The following is a 19655-nucleotide window of genomic DNA, read 5'->3' on the forward strand; positions in this document are numbered from 1 at the left end:
AAACAAAGTACAAAACAGTCTTTAAAAAAGAAAAAAATGATTGGAGGATTAAAGATGGCAGCGTGATAAGTGAGACAAAAACCTCCTACAAAATCACATATAATATGAAAATATAGTTAATACAACTAATCCTGCAAGAGCAACAGGAAATAAGGCTGTGCCAGACTGTATACACCTGGAGAAAAGAACACATCTCAAGCAACAGGGTAACATACCAAAGCCTTGATCCGGCAGGACCCAAGCCCTTCTCCCACCCCAGCTCACTGGCAGGAGGAAGAGAAACGGAGTGGGGAGAGGGTGGAGGCCTAGGACTGCTGAACAAACAGCCATGGAGATCTGCTCTGGGAGCAAAAACCTGAAATACATGGTGCTCTGGAGATTAGTAGGGTTGGAAAGCTAAGGAAGGTGGAATACTTGGAGACACTCACATTCTAGCCGCTTATGGAAAAGAGGAATCCATATCTGGCCGCTGTAGGGCAAAAGAAAGGCGGGCAGTCTGAGAGACTTCCTAACAGCAAAAGGGCAGCTAAAGGGGCAAGGACTGCACACAGCTTACTGCTCAGGAGAAAGGACAGGTGGACAAAATTGTCCAAGTGCACTCTGCCCAGCAGGTTGGGAACTTTCAGGAGCTTCAGGCGCTCCATGCCCCTAGCTGGATACGCAGCTCTTAGGCCCCCAACTGTGATACAAGGCCTGTTGCACCTTTCTCCCAGCCAGCACCAGCTCACAAACCAGCTGCCCCCGCCATTGTACCAGGCCAGGCAAAGGAAGCACCTGCCCATGGCAGCCACATCTGGAAACCATAGAGGATTCTCTGCACACTCGGCCAACTGGCCCTGGCACTGGAGACAGTTACTGCAGGGAAACAGGAAACACCTCTTTCCACCCAACAGGCAACAGTGCCTGCTCACCTGCGAACCCTGCCATCCCCCCAGGAGCTGAACAGCTACAGAGAGCAGAGCCTCTGGGCACTGTAGGTTGCCACCTACAAAAATGAAACATCAAAAGAACCTGGTTAAAACCGAAATCCCACAAACCCAGAAAGAGGGCCAAGTGAATGTGAAATCATCAATCTTCCTGAATGAGATTTCAAAATAAAAATCATAAACATGTTCAAAGAGTTACAGAAAAATATTAAAAAGTCAGGGAAGAATTCAGGAATATGATTCAATCATTAAAGAATACAGTATCTGAAATGAAACAGACAATGGAGGGATTTAGAAGCAGAATACATGAAGTAGAGGAGACAGTAAATGAAATAGAAATTAGAACAGGACTACAAAAAAACTGAGGGACAGAGAGAAAAAAAGATCTCTAGGAATGAAAGAATATTGAAAAGAACTGTGTGACCAATCCAAACAGAACGATATTCACATTATAGGGGTACCAGAAGAAGAAAGGAGAAAAAAAGGGATAGAAAGTGTCTTTGAGAAGGTAATTGCTAAAAATTTCCCCAGTCTAGGGATGGAAACAGTATCTCAGGCCATGGATGTAAACAGATCTCCCAACAAAAGGGACCCAAAGAAGACAACACCAAGACATATACTTATTAAAATGGCAAAGATCAAGGATAAGGACAGATTATTAAAAGCACCAGAGAGAGAAAGAAGATCACATACAAAGGAAAGCTCATCAGGCTATCATCAGACTTCTCAAAGGAGACATTACAGGCCAGAAGGGAGTGGCATGATATATTTAATGCAATGAAACAGAAGGGCCTCAAACCAAGAATACTCTACCCAGCAAGATTATTATTTAAATTGGAAGGAGGGATTAAACAATTTCCAGATAAGCAAAAGCTGAGAGAATTTACCTCCCACAAACCATCTCTACAGTGCATTTTGGAGGGATTACTATAGATGGAACTCTTACTCACGCTAAATAGCTGTCACCAAAGGACATAAAACCACAGTAAAGAAAATAGAACAAGTAATGAATAAGTAGATACAAAATCCTATCAACCATCCCAAAGTCAGTCAAGGGATAGAAAAGAGTACAGAACATGATATCTAATATATAAACACAAAAAAAAAACCTTTAGATTGTGTTTGCAATAGCATACTAAGTGAGTTAAATTAGACTGTCAGATAGTAAGGAAGTTACCCTTGTAACTTTGGTAACCATGAATTGAAAGCCTGCAATGAAAATAAGGACAATACCTATCGATAATTACCCTAAATGTAAATAATCTGAATACACCAATCAAAAGAAAGAGTCACTGAATAGATAAAAAAAACAATGCCCGTCTATGTGCTGCCTACAAGAGACTCACTTGAAACCCAAAAAACTACACAGACTAAAAGTGAAGGGATGGAAAAAAGATATTTCATGCAACTAACAGAGAGAAAAAAGTGGGAGTTGCAGTACTTGTATCAGACAAAATAGACTTTAAAACAAAGAAAGTAACAAGAGACAAAGAAGGACATTAAACAATAAGGGGTCAATCCAACAAGAGGATATAACCATTATAAGTTTCTATGCACCCAAAACAGGAGCACCTACATATGTGAAACAAATATGAACAGAATTAAAAGGTGAAACAGAATGCAATGAATTCATTTTAGGAGACTTCAACACTCCACTCTCTCTAAAGGACCCCCCCCCCCGATCAACCAACCAGACAGAAAATAAATAAGGACACAGAGGCACTGAACAACACATTAGAACAGATGGACCTAACAGACATCTACAGAACACTCCACCCAAATGCAACAGGATACACATTCGTCTCATGTGTACATAAACATTTTCAAGAATAGATCATATACTAGGCCACAAAAAGAGCCTCTGTAAATTCAAAAAGATTGAAATTGTACCAACCATCTTCTCAGACCACAAAGGTATGAAACTAGGAATAAATTATGCAAAGAGAACAAAAAAGCCCATAAACACTTGGAGGCTTAACAACATGCTCCTAAGTAATCAATGGATCAATGAAAAAATAAAAACAGAGATCAAGCAATATATGGAGAAAAATGACAACAATAATTCAACAGCACAATATCTTGGGACACAATGCAGGCTGTGCTAAAATGGAAGCATATTACAAAACAGACCTACCTAAGGAAGAAGAACAATCCATATGAACAGTCTAAAGTCACAATTAATGAAGCCAGGAAAAGAAGAAAAAATGAGGCCCAAAGTCAGTAGAAAGAGGGACATAATAAAGATGAGAGCAAAATAAATAAAATCGAGAACAATAGAACAATAGTAAGAAACAATGAAAGCAGGAGCTGGTTCTTCAAGAAAATAAACAAAATAAATAAACCCCTAACCAGACTTATCAAGAAAAAAAGAGAGTCTATGCACATAAAGAGAATCAGATATGAGAAAGGAAAAATCACTACAGACACTACAGAAATACAAAGAATTATTAGAGAATACTATGAAAAATTATATGCTAACAAACTGTATAACCTAGAAGAAATGGACAACTTCCTAGAAAAATATAACTTTCCAAGGCTGACTCAGGAAGAAACAGAAAATCTGAACAAACCAATTACCAGCAACAAAATTGAACTGGTAATCAAAAAACTATCTAAGAACAAAACACTTAGACTATACGGCTTCACCGCAGAATTTTATCAGACATTTAGTGAAGATGTAATACCCATCTTCCCTAAAGTTTTCAAAAAAGTAGAAGAGGAGGGAATACTTCCAAACTCATTCTGAGGCCAGCATCACTCTAATACCAAAATCAAACAAAAACACCACAAAAAAAGAAAATTACAGACCAACATACCTAATGAACATAGATGAAAAAATACTCTTCAAAATATTAGCAAACTGAATTAAAAAATACATCAGAAAGCCATCATGATCAAGTAGGATTTATTCCAGGGATGCAAGGATGGTACAGTATTAGAAAATTTATCAACATCATATACCACATCTACAAAAAGGACAAAAACCACATGATCATCTCCATAGATGCTGACAAAATTCAACATCCATTCATGATAAAGCCTCTCAACAAAATGGGTACAGAGGGCAAGTACCTCAACACAATAGAGGCCATATATGAAAAAACCACAGTCAACATCATACTTAACAGCGAGAAGCTGAAAACTTTTCCTTTAAGATTGGGAACAATACAAGGATGCCCACTCTCACCACTTTTACTCAACATAGTTCTAGAGGTCCTAGCCACAGCAATCAGACAACACAAAGAAATAAAAGGGGTCACTGCAGATGACATGATATTGTACACAGAAAACCCTAAAGAATCCAACCCCAAAATACTATACTAACTGAATTCAGCAAAGTTGCAGAATACAAAATCAATGCACAGAAATCAGTTGCATTCCTATATACTAACAATGAACTAGCACTAAGAGAAATCAAGAGAACAACGGCATTCACAATTGCATCAAAAAGAATAAAATACCTTGGAATAAACCTAACCAAGGAAGTGAAAGACCTATACCCTGAAAACTGTAAAACACTTATGAGAGAAATTAGATACCAATAAATGGAAATACATCCCATGCTCATGGATAGGAAGAATTAATATTGTTAAAATGGCCATTCCATTTAATGCAATCCCTATCAAAATACCAATGGAATTCTTCAATGAACTAGAGCAAATAGTTCTAAAATTCATATGGAACCACAAAAGAATTCCAAATACCAAAACAATCCTGAGAAGGAAGAATAAAGTGGGAGGAGGCTGCTGGTTACACTCCCCGACTTCAAACTCTACTACAAAGCCACTATAATCATGACAATTTGGTACTGGCCCCATACACAAAAGTAAACTTGAAATGGATCAGAAACCTGAATGTAAGTCATGAAAGCAAAAAATTCTTAGAAGAAAACATAGGCATAATCTCCTGAATATAAATATGAGCAACTTTTTCCTGAACATATCTCCTCAGGCAAGGGAAACAAAAGCAAAAATGAAAAAATTGGACTACATCAAGCTAAAAGGCTTCTGTACAGCAAAGGACACCCTCAGCAGAAGAAAAAGGTGTCCTACAGTATGGGAGAATATATTTGTAATTGACATATCTGACAAGGGGTTAACATCCAAAATATATAAAGAACTCATATGCCTCAACACCCAAAAAGCAATAACGCAATTAAAAAGTGGGCTGTGAATATGAACAGACACTTCTCCAAAGAAGAAATTCAGATGGCCATCAGGCACATGAAGAGATGCTCCACATCATTAATCAACAGGGAAATGAAAATTAATAGCACAATGAGATAACACCTCACATCAGCTAGGATGGCCAAGATCGAATAGACTAGGAACAACAAATGCTGGAAAGGATGCGGAGTAAGGGGAACACTCCTACACTGCTGGTGGGAATGTAAATTAGTTCAACCATTGTGAAAAACTATATGGAGATTCCTCAAAAAATTAAAAATAGAAATACCATTTAACCTGGGAATTCCTTACCTAGGAATTTACCCAAGGATAACAAGTTGTCAGATTCAAAATGACATATGCACCCCTGTGTTTATTGTAGCACTATTTACAATAGCCAAGAAATGGAAGCAACCTAAGTGTCCATCTGTAGATGAATGGATAAAGAAGATGTGGTATATATATACACAATGGAATATTATTCAGCCATAAGATAGAAACAAATCCTACCATTTGCAACAACATGGATGGAGCTGGAGGTTATTATGCTCAGTGAAATAAGCCAGTTGGAGAAAGACAAGTACAAAATGATTTCCCTCATTTGTGGAGTGTAACAATGAAGCAAAACTGAAGGAACAAAACAGCAGCAGACTAACAAACTCCAAGAAGGCACTAGCAATTACCAAAGGGGAGAAGAGGGAAGGGAGGGAGAAGCGATTGAGTGGTATTATGATTGGTACACATGGTATGCGGCGGGGGAGGTGGGGGGTCATGGGGAAGACAGCGTAGCACAGAGAAGACTAGTAGTGACTTTGTGGCATCTTACTACACCGATGGACAGTGACTTCAATGGAGTATGGGGGGTACTTGATAATATGGGGGAATGTAGTTTTTCATGTGAAACCTTCAGAACTGTGTATATCAATGATACCTTGATAAAAAGAAAGAAAGAGAAGAAAAACATCAATTAAGCTCCTGGACTAAATACCAATTCAAGGATGTCACAGAGATACAGTCATTAAATAACAGGACCCTTGAAATCCTGAAAGAGAAATGACCAAATTCTGTGGCAAATACCTTTACAAGGAGACAAAAATGACATGGAAGGAGTCTATACAATTAAGAGGGATTTAAACAAACTTAATGAATTAATATTTGTACAGCTTATGTGGATTCTATTTCAAATAAAAAAAATTTTTTTAACAGTTGAGACAATTAAAGTTTGAATACTAACTAGATACCCAATGAAGGTAAGAAATAGTTATTTACATTTTTACTCATTTACTCTGGTTTATGTTTATTGTTTTTCATAACAAAGCTAAAAATAGCAATGGGAATGAAATTTATAATAATTATTAGCAGTGTGGAAGAGATCAAAACAGTAATTAAAATATAGCTGCTTTTTTTGAGACAATGCAGATTTAAGTGCGATATTAGCCACCATGGCTATCACTAAGGTTGAAAGACAGTCAATTAGACAGCCATGCAAGATACAGAACATACCTCTCCAGGAGAAAACACCAGGAAGAGATGATCATTTTAATTTTTCTTAAAATACACAAAATAGATTCCTGTAGCCAGAGCTTAAAGCTAATTCCATTTCTACAGAAGATGGTTACTCCCACTATTCCCACACTCTTAAATTTGCCAAGCAAAAAACAAACTAATAGATCTTCTGCAGGAAATTGGCATCCTTCTTCAATTTTAGTAATTCCTACAGCAGCTAATATACATCTGTAAAAAACACTAGTTGCAACAGAAAAGCCTATGAAAAGATAATACTTTCAGTAAACACAATGTGAGATTAACAGATTAATGTATAGTTAGTTGCACACAGACTTAAGATAACACAGTTTTCTCTTTCCTGCTACTTATTAAATTGTTATATTAAAAAATTTATTTCACTAAAATACTGTAAGCCCAATGACAAAAGTAATCATTACCTTTTTAGTTTATTTGGTAGTAATTTTCCTTCTAATAAATCTTACCTTGATTTAATGAAATAACAGGTATTCGATTAGCATTATACAAAAAAATGTCTGCTCCATTCTCTTTGTTTCCAGATGAACTAGAATTCAAGCTCAATGTGAGCCACAATTGGAGAAGTGATTCCAACTGAAAAAGAATGAAAATTGACAGGAAAAAAGTATCTATTATATTATGAAATAGCATTTAAACAAAAATCTTAAGTATGAATCATTATAAATAACTTTTGTATTAAATATTCCTCTGATTACTTCAGTTGACAAGCAAAGCACATCTTAAAATTCTTGATTTAAGTAAGTTAAACTTCATAATTTACCTAATACAAATGGTTTTCTAAATTAAATGAGGTGATTCAAGTCTTTAAATACAGGTGTAGGTGTAATATATAGTTGGAACTAGAGCAGTAAAGCTTAAAAATCACAAAAATTATAAATGACCTATCACTGAGGAGCTGTGGTTATCAAAGTATCTCCAGTATTTTTCCATCTGAGATAATAAAGAAATCATCCCTGTCAGTTCGAGAATGATCTCCCCAGTTATTTTCATTTTCTAGTAGGCTGGCAATAATGTGTAAAAATATACCATTTCTCCTGAAGTCATACCTGAACATGATGGACTTGAAGCATGGAAAAAAGTTTGTTGAAACAAACATTTAACATTGGGACAGATGATAACTGTATAATAAGCTGGTTGGATTGGTTTGCTGCTTGTAAACCTGCTAGAAGTGAATCATCTGTTCCAGTGGGAGACTGTGATACTGAAAATTAAACACAATTATGATTTTATGCACAAAGTATCAGGAGAAATGTTAACAAGCTATTAATATGTATAGGTAAGTGAAGATCCTTAAAAAAATTTTAATTGCATCCCTAAGAATGGTTAATTTTTATACTATTTGAAAACTTGTTTTTACATTACTTGAAGGTCAAAAAGACAATCACTAAAGAGATGCTCCCAAATCCACAGGATTTATCTACCAAAGGGAAATGAACCTTACTCTCTAGACATTTTTATTTTCAATTTTTTTCCTAACTGATAAAACAGAAAAGGAAGAGAAAGAAGAATCCTGACTCACTCTTAAGAAGACAGTTTTAGAATAATCTAGGCTCTAGTCAATTGATTCATCTTTACTGCACATTAAAATTACTAGGGAAGCATTAAAATTTTTGATGCCCATGCCACACACCAAACAAATTATATGAGTATATATTCATGGAGGACAGAGGAATATAGTGACTCTGAGAGATTTTTCATATATTTACAAAGTTATTATATTAAAAGGGAACAGTTCTGAAGAGGACAATCATCAAAAGATAACAATATTGAGGCAGACAGAAATTACAAAAGGGTCTTCTAATAAACTGTTTTAAGTAAGAAATCTCCAATAAAGAAAGGGCTACTCTGGGCAGTACTGTGTTGTTTATGGTCATGGAGAGGCTGATCCACTGGAAGGGATTCCCGTTATATGGGAGCTATAACAGTATTAGTATACCAATACTAAGACAACAGAACAGTTGACAATTTCTTGTTTTTCTCCTTTTTTCCATACCTCCGAAGGCAAGAAATAAATGAAAACTGCAAACTGAAAGAATTCAATTTAACATAGGATGATCTAAAAACTGTAATTTCTCTAATGAAATGGGTTAATCTCCATCCCTTTATTAACCATGCCCCAGAGAAGCTGAAGTCATTCGTAGGCGTATGAAAAATAAAATAATCACCACCTCCTCAGCCCAGCTCCTCAATCCTTGTCTTTCAGACACAGGCTGCCATCTTAACTGTACTCACCTGACAGGAGAAGATCTACCCAAGTCTAGCACTGTACACCAAAGGTCAGGAAACCATTCTGATGGTCAGATCTGGCAAGCTGCCTGATTCTGTAACACCATTTCTGTTAAAAGCTGTGCTCCTTCATTTATATATTGTCTATGGCTGCTTTATTTCTACAGTCAGAGTTGTGAAGTTACAACATACACGGTACAGCCCAAAAAGCCTAAAAAATTTACCATCTGGTCTTCTATATAAGAAGTTTGCTTGCTTTTGCTGTATATAAGTAGGTAGTAAATCCTCTCAATCCTGCAGTTCAGTAAGGCACCGTTGGTTACCATCCTTACCTATGTCTCCCATCCTAGTGTTTACGGAAGATAAAGATAGCACTACCATAGTCCTCCAACCCCTTTCATGTGCTTTCACTTTCCACAGTTTCATTAACTCAAGTATGGTCAGTTGCAGTCAGTAGAAGATGATTCTCCTTCTGACGCAGCGTCAGAAGGCCCATAGCAGCCTAACACTGTCACAACGCCTACATCATGCACCCTCCACCTCATCACCCAGGCATTTTATTATCTCACATCACAAGAAGGGTTAGTACAGTACAGTAAGATATTTTGAGAGAGAGAGACCACATTCACGTAACTTTTATTAGAGTGTTATAATTATTCTACTTTATTATTAGTTACTGTTGTTATCTCTTACTGTGCCTGATTTGTAAATTAAACTTTATAACTATGTATACATAGGGAAAAACACTATATAATGTTCCATACAATCCACAGTTACTGGCATCCACTGGGGGTCTGGAACATATCCCCTGTGGAAAAGGGGAGCTGACTGTATTAAAATCCCCACTTTATCATAAATTTGGATATAATGAACATCTAGGCAGCTAGTTAAGCCAACTTCCATAGGAATTTCATTAACCTCATAACAGCACAGAAACAAAAACATGGCTCAGGCTTTTGGACCAAACAAGAGTACTACATATAGGTATTTTGTTCCCCTTCCACTCTTCCAATTTGTTAACCCTTTGTCTGGTTTCTCAACTGATTACTAACTTAGCAAGGGAAATGTGTTATGTATTTTGCCCAGCCAGACTCACACCAGACACTGAAGTTTAAAAATCTCTCCTTGCTGAATGCAACGGAAAATAATCAAAAGATAAATGCTTCATTGCAATAGTCTAAGAATAGTGATTTTTACTTACATGCAGGAGATGTATTTGTTAATGCCTGTAAAATGGAATCTGCTTCCAGGGTAGACATCATTTTCAACATAAGTTCTGCTTGCTGTTCAAGTCCAACTTCTAGGCGAGCATCTAGGGCTACAAAAAGTAATTAAAAGAAAAATAGCTATTTGATAATTATTATGCATGTTCTACTTCCTATAATAAAATGTTGACATCTGAACCCAAGGCAAGGTGAGGAATATGTCCGGATTTACGAACAACTTGGCATGGGATTGTAGGCACAGCAAATAACAGCATCTGTGCAAAGGAGGCTAGAGGTGAGAAATCGGTTATATAGAGAGAAGTGGATCAAATAAGTGAAGAATGATAATGGAATCAAATAAAGGACAATGAGAACCAGGCACCTTGCTGCCAGAGTAAAGACATAAACATGGAAAGGGAGAAAACTAAACTGAAGCCTATGGAGTTAGATCACAACCAGATATATTGATGTGAACTCGCAGCTTCCTAGAGGGGTAGACAGATAGATATAGAAATAAATGTAGGTGCAAATATGTATTCACACACACACACACACACACACGGAAACTCTATGGACATGAGAAGGCATCAAAACTGCAATAAGTATATTGAGGACACAAATTTTGGTTTCTTAATCACATTCCTTCACTAAAAGGTTTGGAAATAACCTTCTTGTTGAAGTGGCTAATTCATTCCCAGTATGGGGAAGAGAAAGTAAATCAAGAGCCTGGAGTATCTTATGCCAAAGAACAAGGAAGTGCTCAAAGAGATAAAAACATGCAGCAAGACAGAGACCAGCTTAAAGAAGATGCCACTGGTCAAATCTGGGGCAAAATAATGACAATGATGTGAATGTACTTAATGCCGTGGAATGGCACACTTAACAATGGTTAAAATGGTAAGTTTTATGTTATTTATATTTTACCTCAATAAAAACTAGCCAACAAATAAATAAGCAATAATAACAAATTACAACCCATTTAATAAAACAAGAAACCATGGTTCTATTTAAGACTAAATGATTTAAAAAAAAAGATTAGTTTCCAAATACCAGTTTGCCAACCCACTCCCACAAAAAACTTTTTTTTACAAAGGGGAAAAGAATAACTTCGCAATTCAAGAAGATTAGCAGACACCTCCTTAATCAAGTAATTAAAGTTAAAACCCCACAGTAGTGGACGAACTGAAATCATGAGCTACCTACTACAGTGCAATAAAAAAACCCAACCATTATACTTCAGTGACACTTCTGCCAAAGATGCCTAACACTACCTAGTCATGATACAGCACACAAACCAATGGGGGGGCATTCTGCAAAGTAACTAGCCTGTAATCTTCAAAAGCATCCAGGTTATGAGTTAACTTTGAGGAACTATGGTAGTCTGGGTAAGACTGAAGAAATATGACAACTAAATGCAATGCATGATTTTCCTCTGGATCCTTTTTGCATAAAGGACTTTATTTAGACATAACTGCTGAAATATGCAAATGGAGTCTGAATGTTAGTACTGATATGAACTTCCTGACTTTGATGGAATGTGCTTCCTGATGTGCTTACACAGATGAATGTTTCTGCTTTGTAAACAAAACAAAACAAAACAACGGTTAGCAAATGGTTCAGGAAAACAAAAGTTCTCTGTATTATACTTGCAACTATTTGTTAAATGTATGATTGCTCCAAAATTTAATATTTTATTTAAAAAGAAAAGTCTTATATATGCTACAGTGACAAGAAGAGTACAAAAATAATATGCAATGTGGTTTTACTCTGCTTACAAATAAAATACAAGTTTATTATTAATGGTATAAAAGAAAAAAAGCAAAATTAATTAAAACCACTGGCAATCCCACATAAATCATGAATATATTTTGCTAGGTGTTAGTTTGACAAACAAAAGATGGACCATAAATGGTAGTTCCTCCAAACTGACTGAGGAAGACACAGGTCTGAATATCCCTCTCATGGCACACCTGTGATACTTAACCCTCTCAGCATATACTCAGGCTCTACTTCTCAAGCACACATCCATCAATTTAGGACTTGTTTTAAGAACTGCATATGCCTTAAAATATAAACACACACTTACCCTGAGACACTGAAACACTAACTGTCTGTGATCCATTCTTCTCTGTGCTTGCTGGTGGCTTTGCTACAGGAATTCCAAGACCTCCAATGTAAGGGTTATAATTGTAGGTGCCATAATCTGCACCCCAATAGTCATACCATGTACTGCTTATTGGCTTAAAAGAATGGAAAAAATTGTGGTTTATTTTTGCTTCTTCACTAAGAGTGACATATTATTTACATTATCTAAACTCAAATAGGGCTACAAAATAAATACTCTCCCCATCCTTTCAATTCCCAAAACATACTTGTAATCTTAATAATTGATAGGAGTAGTTCAATAATATTCTCTATTTTATACCAAAATCTAAAGATATCTTATTTAATTAGAACCTAAGAGATAACTAGCATCCTTAATAAAAGCTCTTACACACAAACAGAATATAAAGTATTAGGGGTATATCTCCTGTAGAAAAAATTGAGACAACATAGAAATAGAACCTGCATGAACTTGGCTTAGATGAGCTTAAATGCTGCTTGAAATGTTACTAATCTGTAACTAAATTTCCCCATGCTTATTAGTGGTTCTTACTAATATGTAAGGTAATATTAGTAGCTATATTAATAAAAGGGTATAACTTTTCTTTATATTACTCCCTTGGTATTATAAAAATATTACTATAGTACCTATAGCAATTTAATAAACTTTGAGTACAATGAATAATGGGTTACATTTGGTGATAAATATATATACTTTCCTCTTTGAAGTAATTAATAAGACAAAAGTGTAAGATGAAAAATTTTAATTGCAAGGAATACTCTAATGTATCATACCTTAAAAACTTTGGCTGCAAGAGGATCCTTTTCCAAATCAATATCTAAAGGATCAATGTCAACTTCCATCAGATCTTGAAGTAGTTCAAGATCAATTTCTTTATCTTTTTCCAAAGAGGAAAGAGGAGGTGCACCTTCAAATAATTTAAAGTAATTTTATTGGTGGAATATATTTAAAAAATTTAACCAATATATTGCTTTTACCTACAAAAAAAATTGAAGTTCAAGTGTATGTAACATATGTTTCTACTGATAAAAGTCTCTAAATGTTTACACTTGAGAATTCATCATTAGTAAGTATGCAAATGTATCACTGTATAACACATAATTAAAAATGACAATGCAATAATATTTTATTTCCTAGAAAAAAGATCATGGAATTAGCCTTGTTGAATCAAGTTATATAAACTTTGCTATTAAAAATAATTATTAACTCCCTGATTCAAAAAGACATGTGCACCTGTATGTTTATCACAGCACTATTTGAAATAGCCAAGATATGGAAGCAACCTAAATGTCCACCAATAGATGAATGGATAAAGAAGATGTGGTACATATACACAATGGAATATTATTCAGTCATAAGAAAAAAACAAATCCTACCATTAGCAACAACATGGATGGAACTGGAGGGTATTTTGCTCAGTGAAATAAGCCAGGCAAAGAAAGACAATTGCCAAATGACTTCACTCATTTGTGGAGTATAACAAAACAAAACTGAAGGAACAAAATAGCAGCAGACACAGATTCCAAGAAGGGACTAGCGGTTACCAAAGGGAAGGGGTCGGGAAGGGTGCATGGGGAGGGAGGGAGAAGAGGACTAAGGAGCATTATGATCAGCACACATAATGTAGGGAGGTCATGGGGAAGGCAGTACAGCATGGAGAAGCATGACTCTATAGCATCTTACTATGCTGATGGACAGTGACTGCAACAGTGGGGGTGAGGACTTGATAACATAGGTGAATGCTGAAAACACAATGTCGTTCATGTGAAACCTTCATAAGATTGTATATATCAATGATACTTTAATAAAAGAATAATCATTAACCATTTCTAAATTGAATAATATTCATTCATTACCTCTAATATGTAACTCATTGTGTTACATTATGATATAATATTAAAGTGAAAAGCAAAGAAGATTTAAGTTATAAGGATTCTAGTCACCTTATTTTTCTAATATGAATTAGACATTATTTTGCTCTCAGATGTCTCCAAATTCTAAACTAGCCTTCTATGCCTTTACAACCCTTCCATCCTCTTATTTAACACATATTACAGAATGTCCAACAAATGCCTATACTGGGGTTTGAGTACATGAAGATAAATAAATTTCTACCCTCCAATAAACTAACAGAGGTTCAGAGGTGAGGATACACTACAGAAATGAAACCAACTACAACATGATAAGTGCTTTCAGAGATAAACAAAGAGTTAAAGCAGCATCCACGGCAGAGTCTCCAACACTGCTGGTGATGATGGAAGAAGCTCCTTGGAGGAGGGCAGTCTTTACGAGAATCTTAGATAAGGAGTTCATCATGCAAACAAGAGGTGGAAGTCTATTCCAATTAAAGGGAATATCAGATAGAAAGGATAAAATCATGAGAGAATGTAAGATTAAGGAATGACAAATGGTTGAAATTACCACAGCACCTGCAATATATAGGTATTAACTTAAGTCTTGAAAGTAAGGACTGAGCATGCTAAGATACATAGTTTTTAAAAAGGCAGAAAACAAAGAAAGGAGAAAAAAATATACCAAAACAGCTGGATCTTAAAGAACAAAAACCTTTAGATTGCTGTCTTCACCACTCCATTACCTTTAAATGTTTTCAAGATTGTATTTTCTTCAACATAGGCAAATCAGACCATATCAAAATAACCAGGAAAATACGAAAAGGCAGCATTTCATTATAATGGGCATCCAGTCAGAAAACCAAAGCAAAACATAGTTATTAGGAAAATAACTGATAATGGTTACTAAGACCAAAGATCTGATAGAAGAATATAAAAATTAATTTTATATGTCACTAACATTCTTAATTTAGAAACATTTTCATTTTTAAAAAAAGGACCAAAGGATATTTAAAATACAACATAACTCAAAAGAATGTACCTGGGATATCATGTGTCAGAGGTTCATCTATAGTTTCCAGCAACTGAACTGAAGACTGCTGAAGGGCATCATCAGAGTCTCCCACTGTCGCACCTACGTCATCATTCACTGGTCCTTCCTCCATGGCTTCTGCAGCGACTGGAGCCAGCAATTCTCCTGTATGTAAGGAGACAGTCCTAACTGCTTAATAATTTATAAAGAGACATCCAAAACATATTAAAGCATACTTTATCCTTCTGTTCACATATCACAGCATGTATCCTCAACCAACCATAAAAGAGTCTGAGGCAAATGAGACCTCAACTATTTAAGGAAATGCTAGCACCCACTGTATTACCTTCAAATGCTAAAGACAAGTAACTAGCACAAAACACAAAATGTGTAATATGAACAAGGAGTTGGTATAATCACTATATAAACTCACTTATTCATCAAAACAATTTTATAAGAAAGGTACTTTATTATCCTTATCTTACAGATGAAAAAACCAAGGTACCAAAAGTCCCTTCCTCAAGGCCACAAAAAAACTACTAAGCAGCCCACTGAGGTATTAATCATGAAGCCAACTAGCTCCAGCATTCCTGCACTTTGACAACCCACCGCCCCCATAAAGATAACATTAACTATTATTACAACTGTCAACATAATTAAATGCAAAATTAATTCTAAATAGTTGTTGTATAACATTAAGAGAGGGGGTTCGTTTCCTATAAACATTACTTAGCCAAGTGAGGATGAAGAAGAAATGCTGACAAACCTGCTAAAATATCCTGGAGCATACAAGTTAAGGAGTATTGAGCCCAAGCACCACCCCAAGATATATCTCCTCTATTGAAGTCAGTTCCAACCAAAAGTAATAGCAGTCTTTCCAGCTGGGGTTCATTCACAATCTCACACAGATGTATAGTTGGCCTTGTGGCATTTGCAATGCGTGCAAGAACCTGTAATACATTTTATAAAATCATACACTTAAAAGCAATTATACGTTTTCTCCAAAAACAAAGCATTAGAGAAACAGCCTTCAATGATAGTATAGGCTTTTGGTGTCAAAAAACATGCTTGAAATGGAATGCAAAAGAAATATATTTTCATGCATAAAATATTAAAATTTGTTTAAAAATCTGGGTAGAATAGTTTAAAATAATTTTTATAAACAATGAATATGCTACAGGAAGGCCTTAAGGACATTAAAACCCCTTCATTACTATAATTTGGCACTTATTTGTATAGCTCCTTTCAATTAATAGATAAAAGATAGGTTGGAGAGAGACATGCCCACATTACCTTCATTTCAAATCTACATTAAAATTTAAGTCAGGTCTCCTGAGAAATAAGTGACAAAAATATTTTTAAAATATTTTAAGGCACATAAAAAAAACCTAAACTGCATAAAAGGAAAACCAGTAAAGGCACTACTATTTCTCTTAATCAAAAATCAATTAAGAACTGCATTTTCTTAATTTTTTTCTTACCATCTAAGTCTTTAATTATATATTATACCTATTAGTTTACTCACCTTACAAACAAATAATAAGAGATCTGCATGACAGGTAAAATCCATGGAGAGAAGAAACAAGACAAGTTTCTGGACTACTGAAATACAACGTTCATGGGCCAGGGTAAACGGAAGTGGTTCTATCTCTGGACTTTCTTTTGTTGTTGTAACTTCAGTGTCTAAGTTAGAGCGAGACCATTCTGCTGTCCTACGTAACCGAATTAAATCCTTAAAGTGCTGTAAGGAGAAATTTGCAAACTTAAATTAATGCTTATCTAATGAAATTCTTTCAGTTCAAATTTATTTAGGAATGCAAATATTCACTCAGAAAATGTACAATTTCAAAACAAGAAAATTTTTAAGTGAAATATAAGCTTCCAATATATCTAATGTCTGATTTAGAGTAAGGTACAGGATATGTAAAAGAATTTAGAAGACTGCTGCATTTCATGGCCATTGCAGCACATCCTTCTGAATTTAAATTACAGAAAAGAAAGTGAAAACAGAATGGTTGTAAAAAGGATATTCTCAAAAGCTATTGTTGACAATAAGAATTTATCCAAAGGCAAAACTGATCTTCTGGTACTCCTTTTAATGGATCATCAAAAAGATGTTTTTAAGATTCCTGGAACTCTACATAAAATTGTCACTGTTAAGCTCAAGGCCATTCAGAAGGGAAGAGATCCAAACAGAGACACATGATATATTTATTGCCAGAGAACTGATTCAAAGGGATTATTCTGACCATACACGGAAGACAACCAAGGATGAACTACTGACTTTACTAAAACCTACTGATAGTGATTCAAAACTGTCTGCCAAAGAGAAGAAGATTACTAGGTGAGTTTTATAAGTGTCACCCAAGCATCTTTACTGAGTATTTTGGAGACTGATTTTCTAATGTCTGTGTATGACTTGTGTATTTTAAACAATAAATTATGTATCCTAAAGCTAAAAAAAAAAAAAACTTTAAACTTTTTTTTCTTTTAAGTTTGGAGATCTACCAATATATCTAATGTATGATTTAGAGTAAGGTATAGGATATGTAACAGAATTTCAATAAAGCAAAATTCTATAGATAGGCTACATTAAGTCACATCTAATATCTTAAATAAACATTACCAAACCATCCTAAACATAGTTCACAAAAGTGGATGATAAACCTACATAACTTCAATACAGAGTATTAATTCAAGTTATTTCAAAATCTACTGGAATAACTATAATCTCTTATTTATAGAAACACAATAGACAAACTTGGTTGGTACTTTTAAAGGTTATCTCCCACATTAAAAAAGTACACATCAAGTCATTTTATTTATAAATTATTGATCTTAATGTTCACTTAGAAGGACATATTTAGGAAAACTGTACATTTCTTTGAGACTTTTATCTTTAATTTACTGGAACACAGTCCACTATAAAAGAAATACACTAGAAAAATACTTTAAATCTACATTTATCATTAAAAGCTACCTTCTCCCCCACCAAAAAATGAACAAGTGCGACTACATCAAACTAAAAAGCTTCTTTACAGTAAAGGACACCATCAGCAGAACAAAAAGGCAACATACAGCATGGGAGAATGTATTTGTAAATGATTTATCCAATAAGGGGCTGACATCCAAAGCAGATAAAGAACTCATACACCTCAATACCAAAAAACAAATAACTCAGTGAAAAAATGGGCAGAGGTCCTGAACAGACATTTCTCCAAATAAATACTGGTGGCCAATAGGCACATGAAAAGATGCTCCACATCACTAAACATCAGGGAAATGCAAATCAAAACCACCTTGAGATTTCACTTCACACCAATCAGAATGGTCAGTATCCAAAGGACAAGAAGTAACAAGTGTTGGCAAAGATGTGGAGAAATGGGAGCCCTCCTACACTGTTCATGGGAATGAAAATTGTTAAAACCGCTGTGAAAAGCAGTATGGTAGTACCTCAAAAAACTAAAAATAGAAGTAACATTCAACCCAGTAATTCCACTTCTAGGAATTTACCCAAAGAAAACAAAAATCCTTGATTCAGAGGGATAAATGCACTCCTATGGTTATCACATTATTTACAATAGCCAAGACATGGAAGCAACCTAAGTGACCATCTGTAAATGCATGGATAAAGAAGATATGGTACATATGGTACATACATGCAATGGAATATTACTCAGTCATTAAAAAAAAAAGAAAGAAATCCTGCCATTTGTGACAACATGGATAGACTTAGAAGACACTACGCTCAGTGAAATAAGCCAGGTGGAGAATGACAAATACCACATGATTTCACTTATCTGTGGAATATAAAAACAAAAAAACAAAGCAAAACAGAATGAACAAAACAGCAGTAGACTCAGACACTGAGAAGTGACTACCAGCTACAATGGGAAAGGGGGTGGGATGGGTGCATGAGGAGGGTGAGGAGGATAAAGGGGTACAAAAATTCTTACTCATAATATAAGCTGGCCATGGGGATAGCAGTACAGAATGGAGAATATAATGAATGATTCTATAACATCTTTCCATGTTGACAGGCAGTAACAGCACTAGTGGGGGGTGAGGATTTAGTAATATGGGTAACTGTTAAGCAACTGTATTGTATATTTGAAACCAACATAAGATTGTCAATCAATGCTACTTCAATTGAAAAGTTACCATCTCTCAAAAAAAGTTAGATTCTTCTGTTGATAAGCAGAATTGCATCTGTTTCTTGATCACTATTAAAGATACTTAACTACTCAACTTAAAGTATTAAAAAGGGAAATTACTTTTCTAAGATAATGACATTAAAAAGTATAAACCATACCTTTGAGGTAGCCTGCTTCAGCTTTGCTTGCTCTACCAGAAGCTTATATGATGATCCTTTGTTACTTTGTATTTTTTCTTTTTCCATCTGTTCTACTAAAGCCTTCTGTTTGGCCTTTAGTAGGTTAAGTTGCTTTAAAAGAAAAAAAAAAGTTTAAAGTTATAGCTAACAATGTTAAAAACAACAAAGTAAATTGTTATACTCCTCACAAAATTCACACATCAAACCACTGGAATATGTTAATTCCCTGAAAGATCCAGTTTTAACTGT

General features: G+C 35.1%; 1 protein-coding gene across 16 annotated transcripts in view; it reads right to left on the bottom strand.

Moving 5' to 3' along the window:
- BIRC6 (baculoviral IAP repeat containing 6) overlaps positions 1–19655 on the bottom strand; it is a 268324-nt gene that overhangs the window by 138598 nt on the left and 110071 nt on the right. For 15 of the 16 annotated variants that reach the window (XR_012121905.1, XR_012121902.1, XR_012121903.1 and 12 more), the window contains 9 exons: positions 19386–19517; positions 16599–16814; positions 15840–16023; positions 15083–15238; positions 12964–13097; positions 12152–12305; positions 10062–10178; positions 7681–7835; positions 7081–7207 (listed from right to left, as the gene is read on the bottom strand). Coding sequence is in view for 13 of the 16 variants with exons in the window: in XM_073214568.1 (XP_073070669.1) it covers positions 7081–7207; positions 7681–7835; positions 10062–10178; positions 12152–12305; positions 12964–13097; positions 15083–15238; positions 15840–16023; positions 16599–16814; positions 19386–19517 (1375 nt within the window). In the remaining 3 variants the exon portion in view is untranslated. The remainder of the gene's footprint in view (positions 1–7080; positions 7208–7680; positions 7836–10061; positions 10179–12151; positions 12306–12963; positions 13098–15082; positions 15239–15839; positions 16024–16598; positions 16815–19385; positions 19518–19655) is intronic. The other variant, XM_073214570.1, reaches the window with a different exon arrangement.

This window comes from Manis javanica, chromosome 1, assembly GCF_040802235.1.
Source record: "Manis javanica isolate MJ-LG chromosome 1, MJ_LKY, whole genome shotgun sequence".
NCBI lineage: Eukaryota > Metazoa > Chordata > Mammalia > Pholidota > Manidae > Manis > Manis javanica.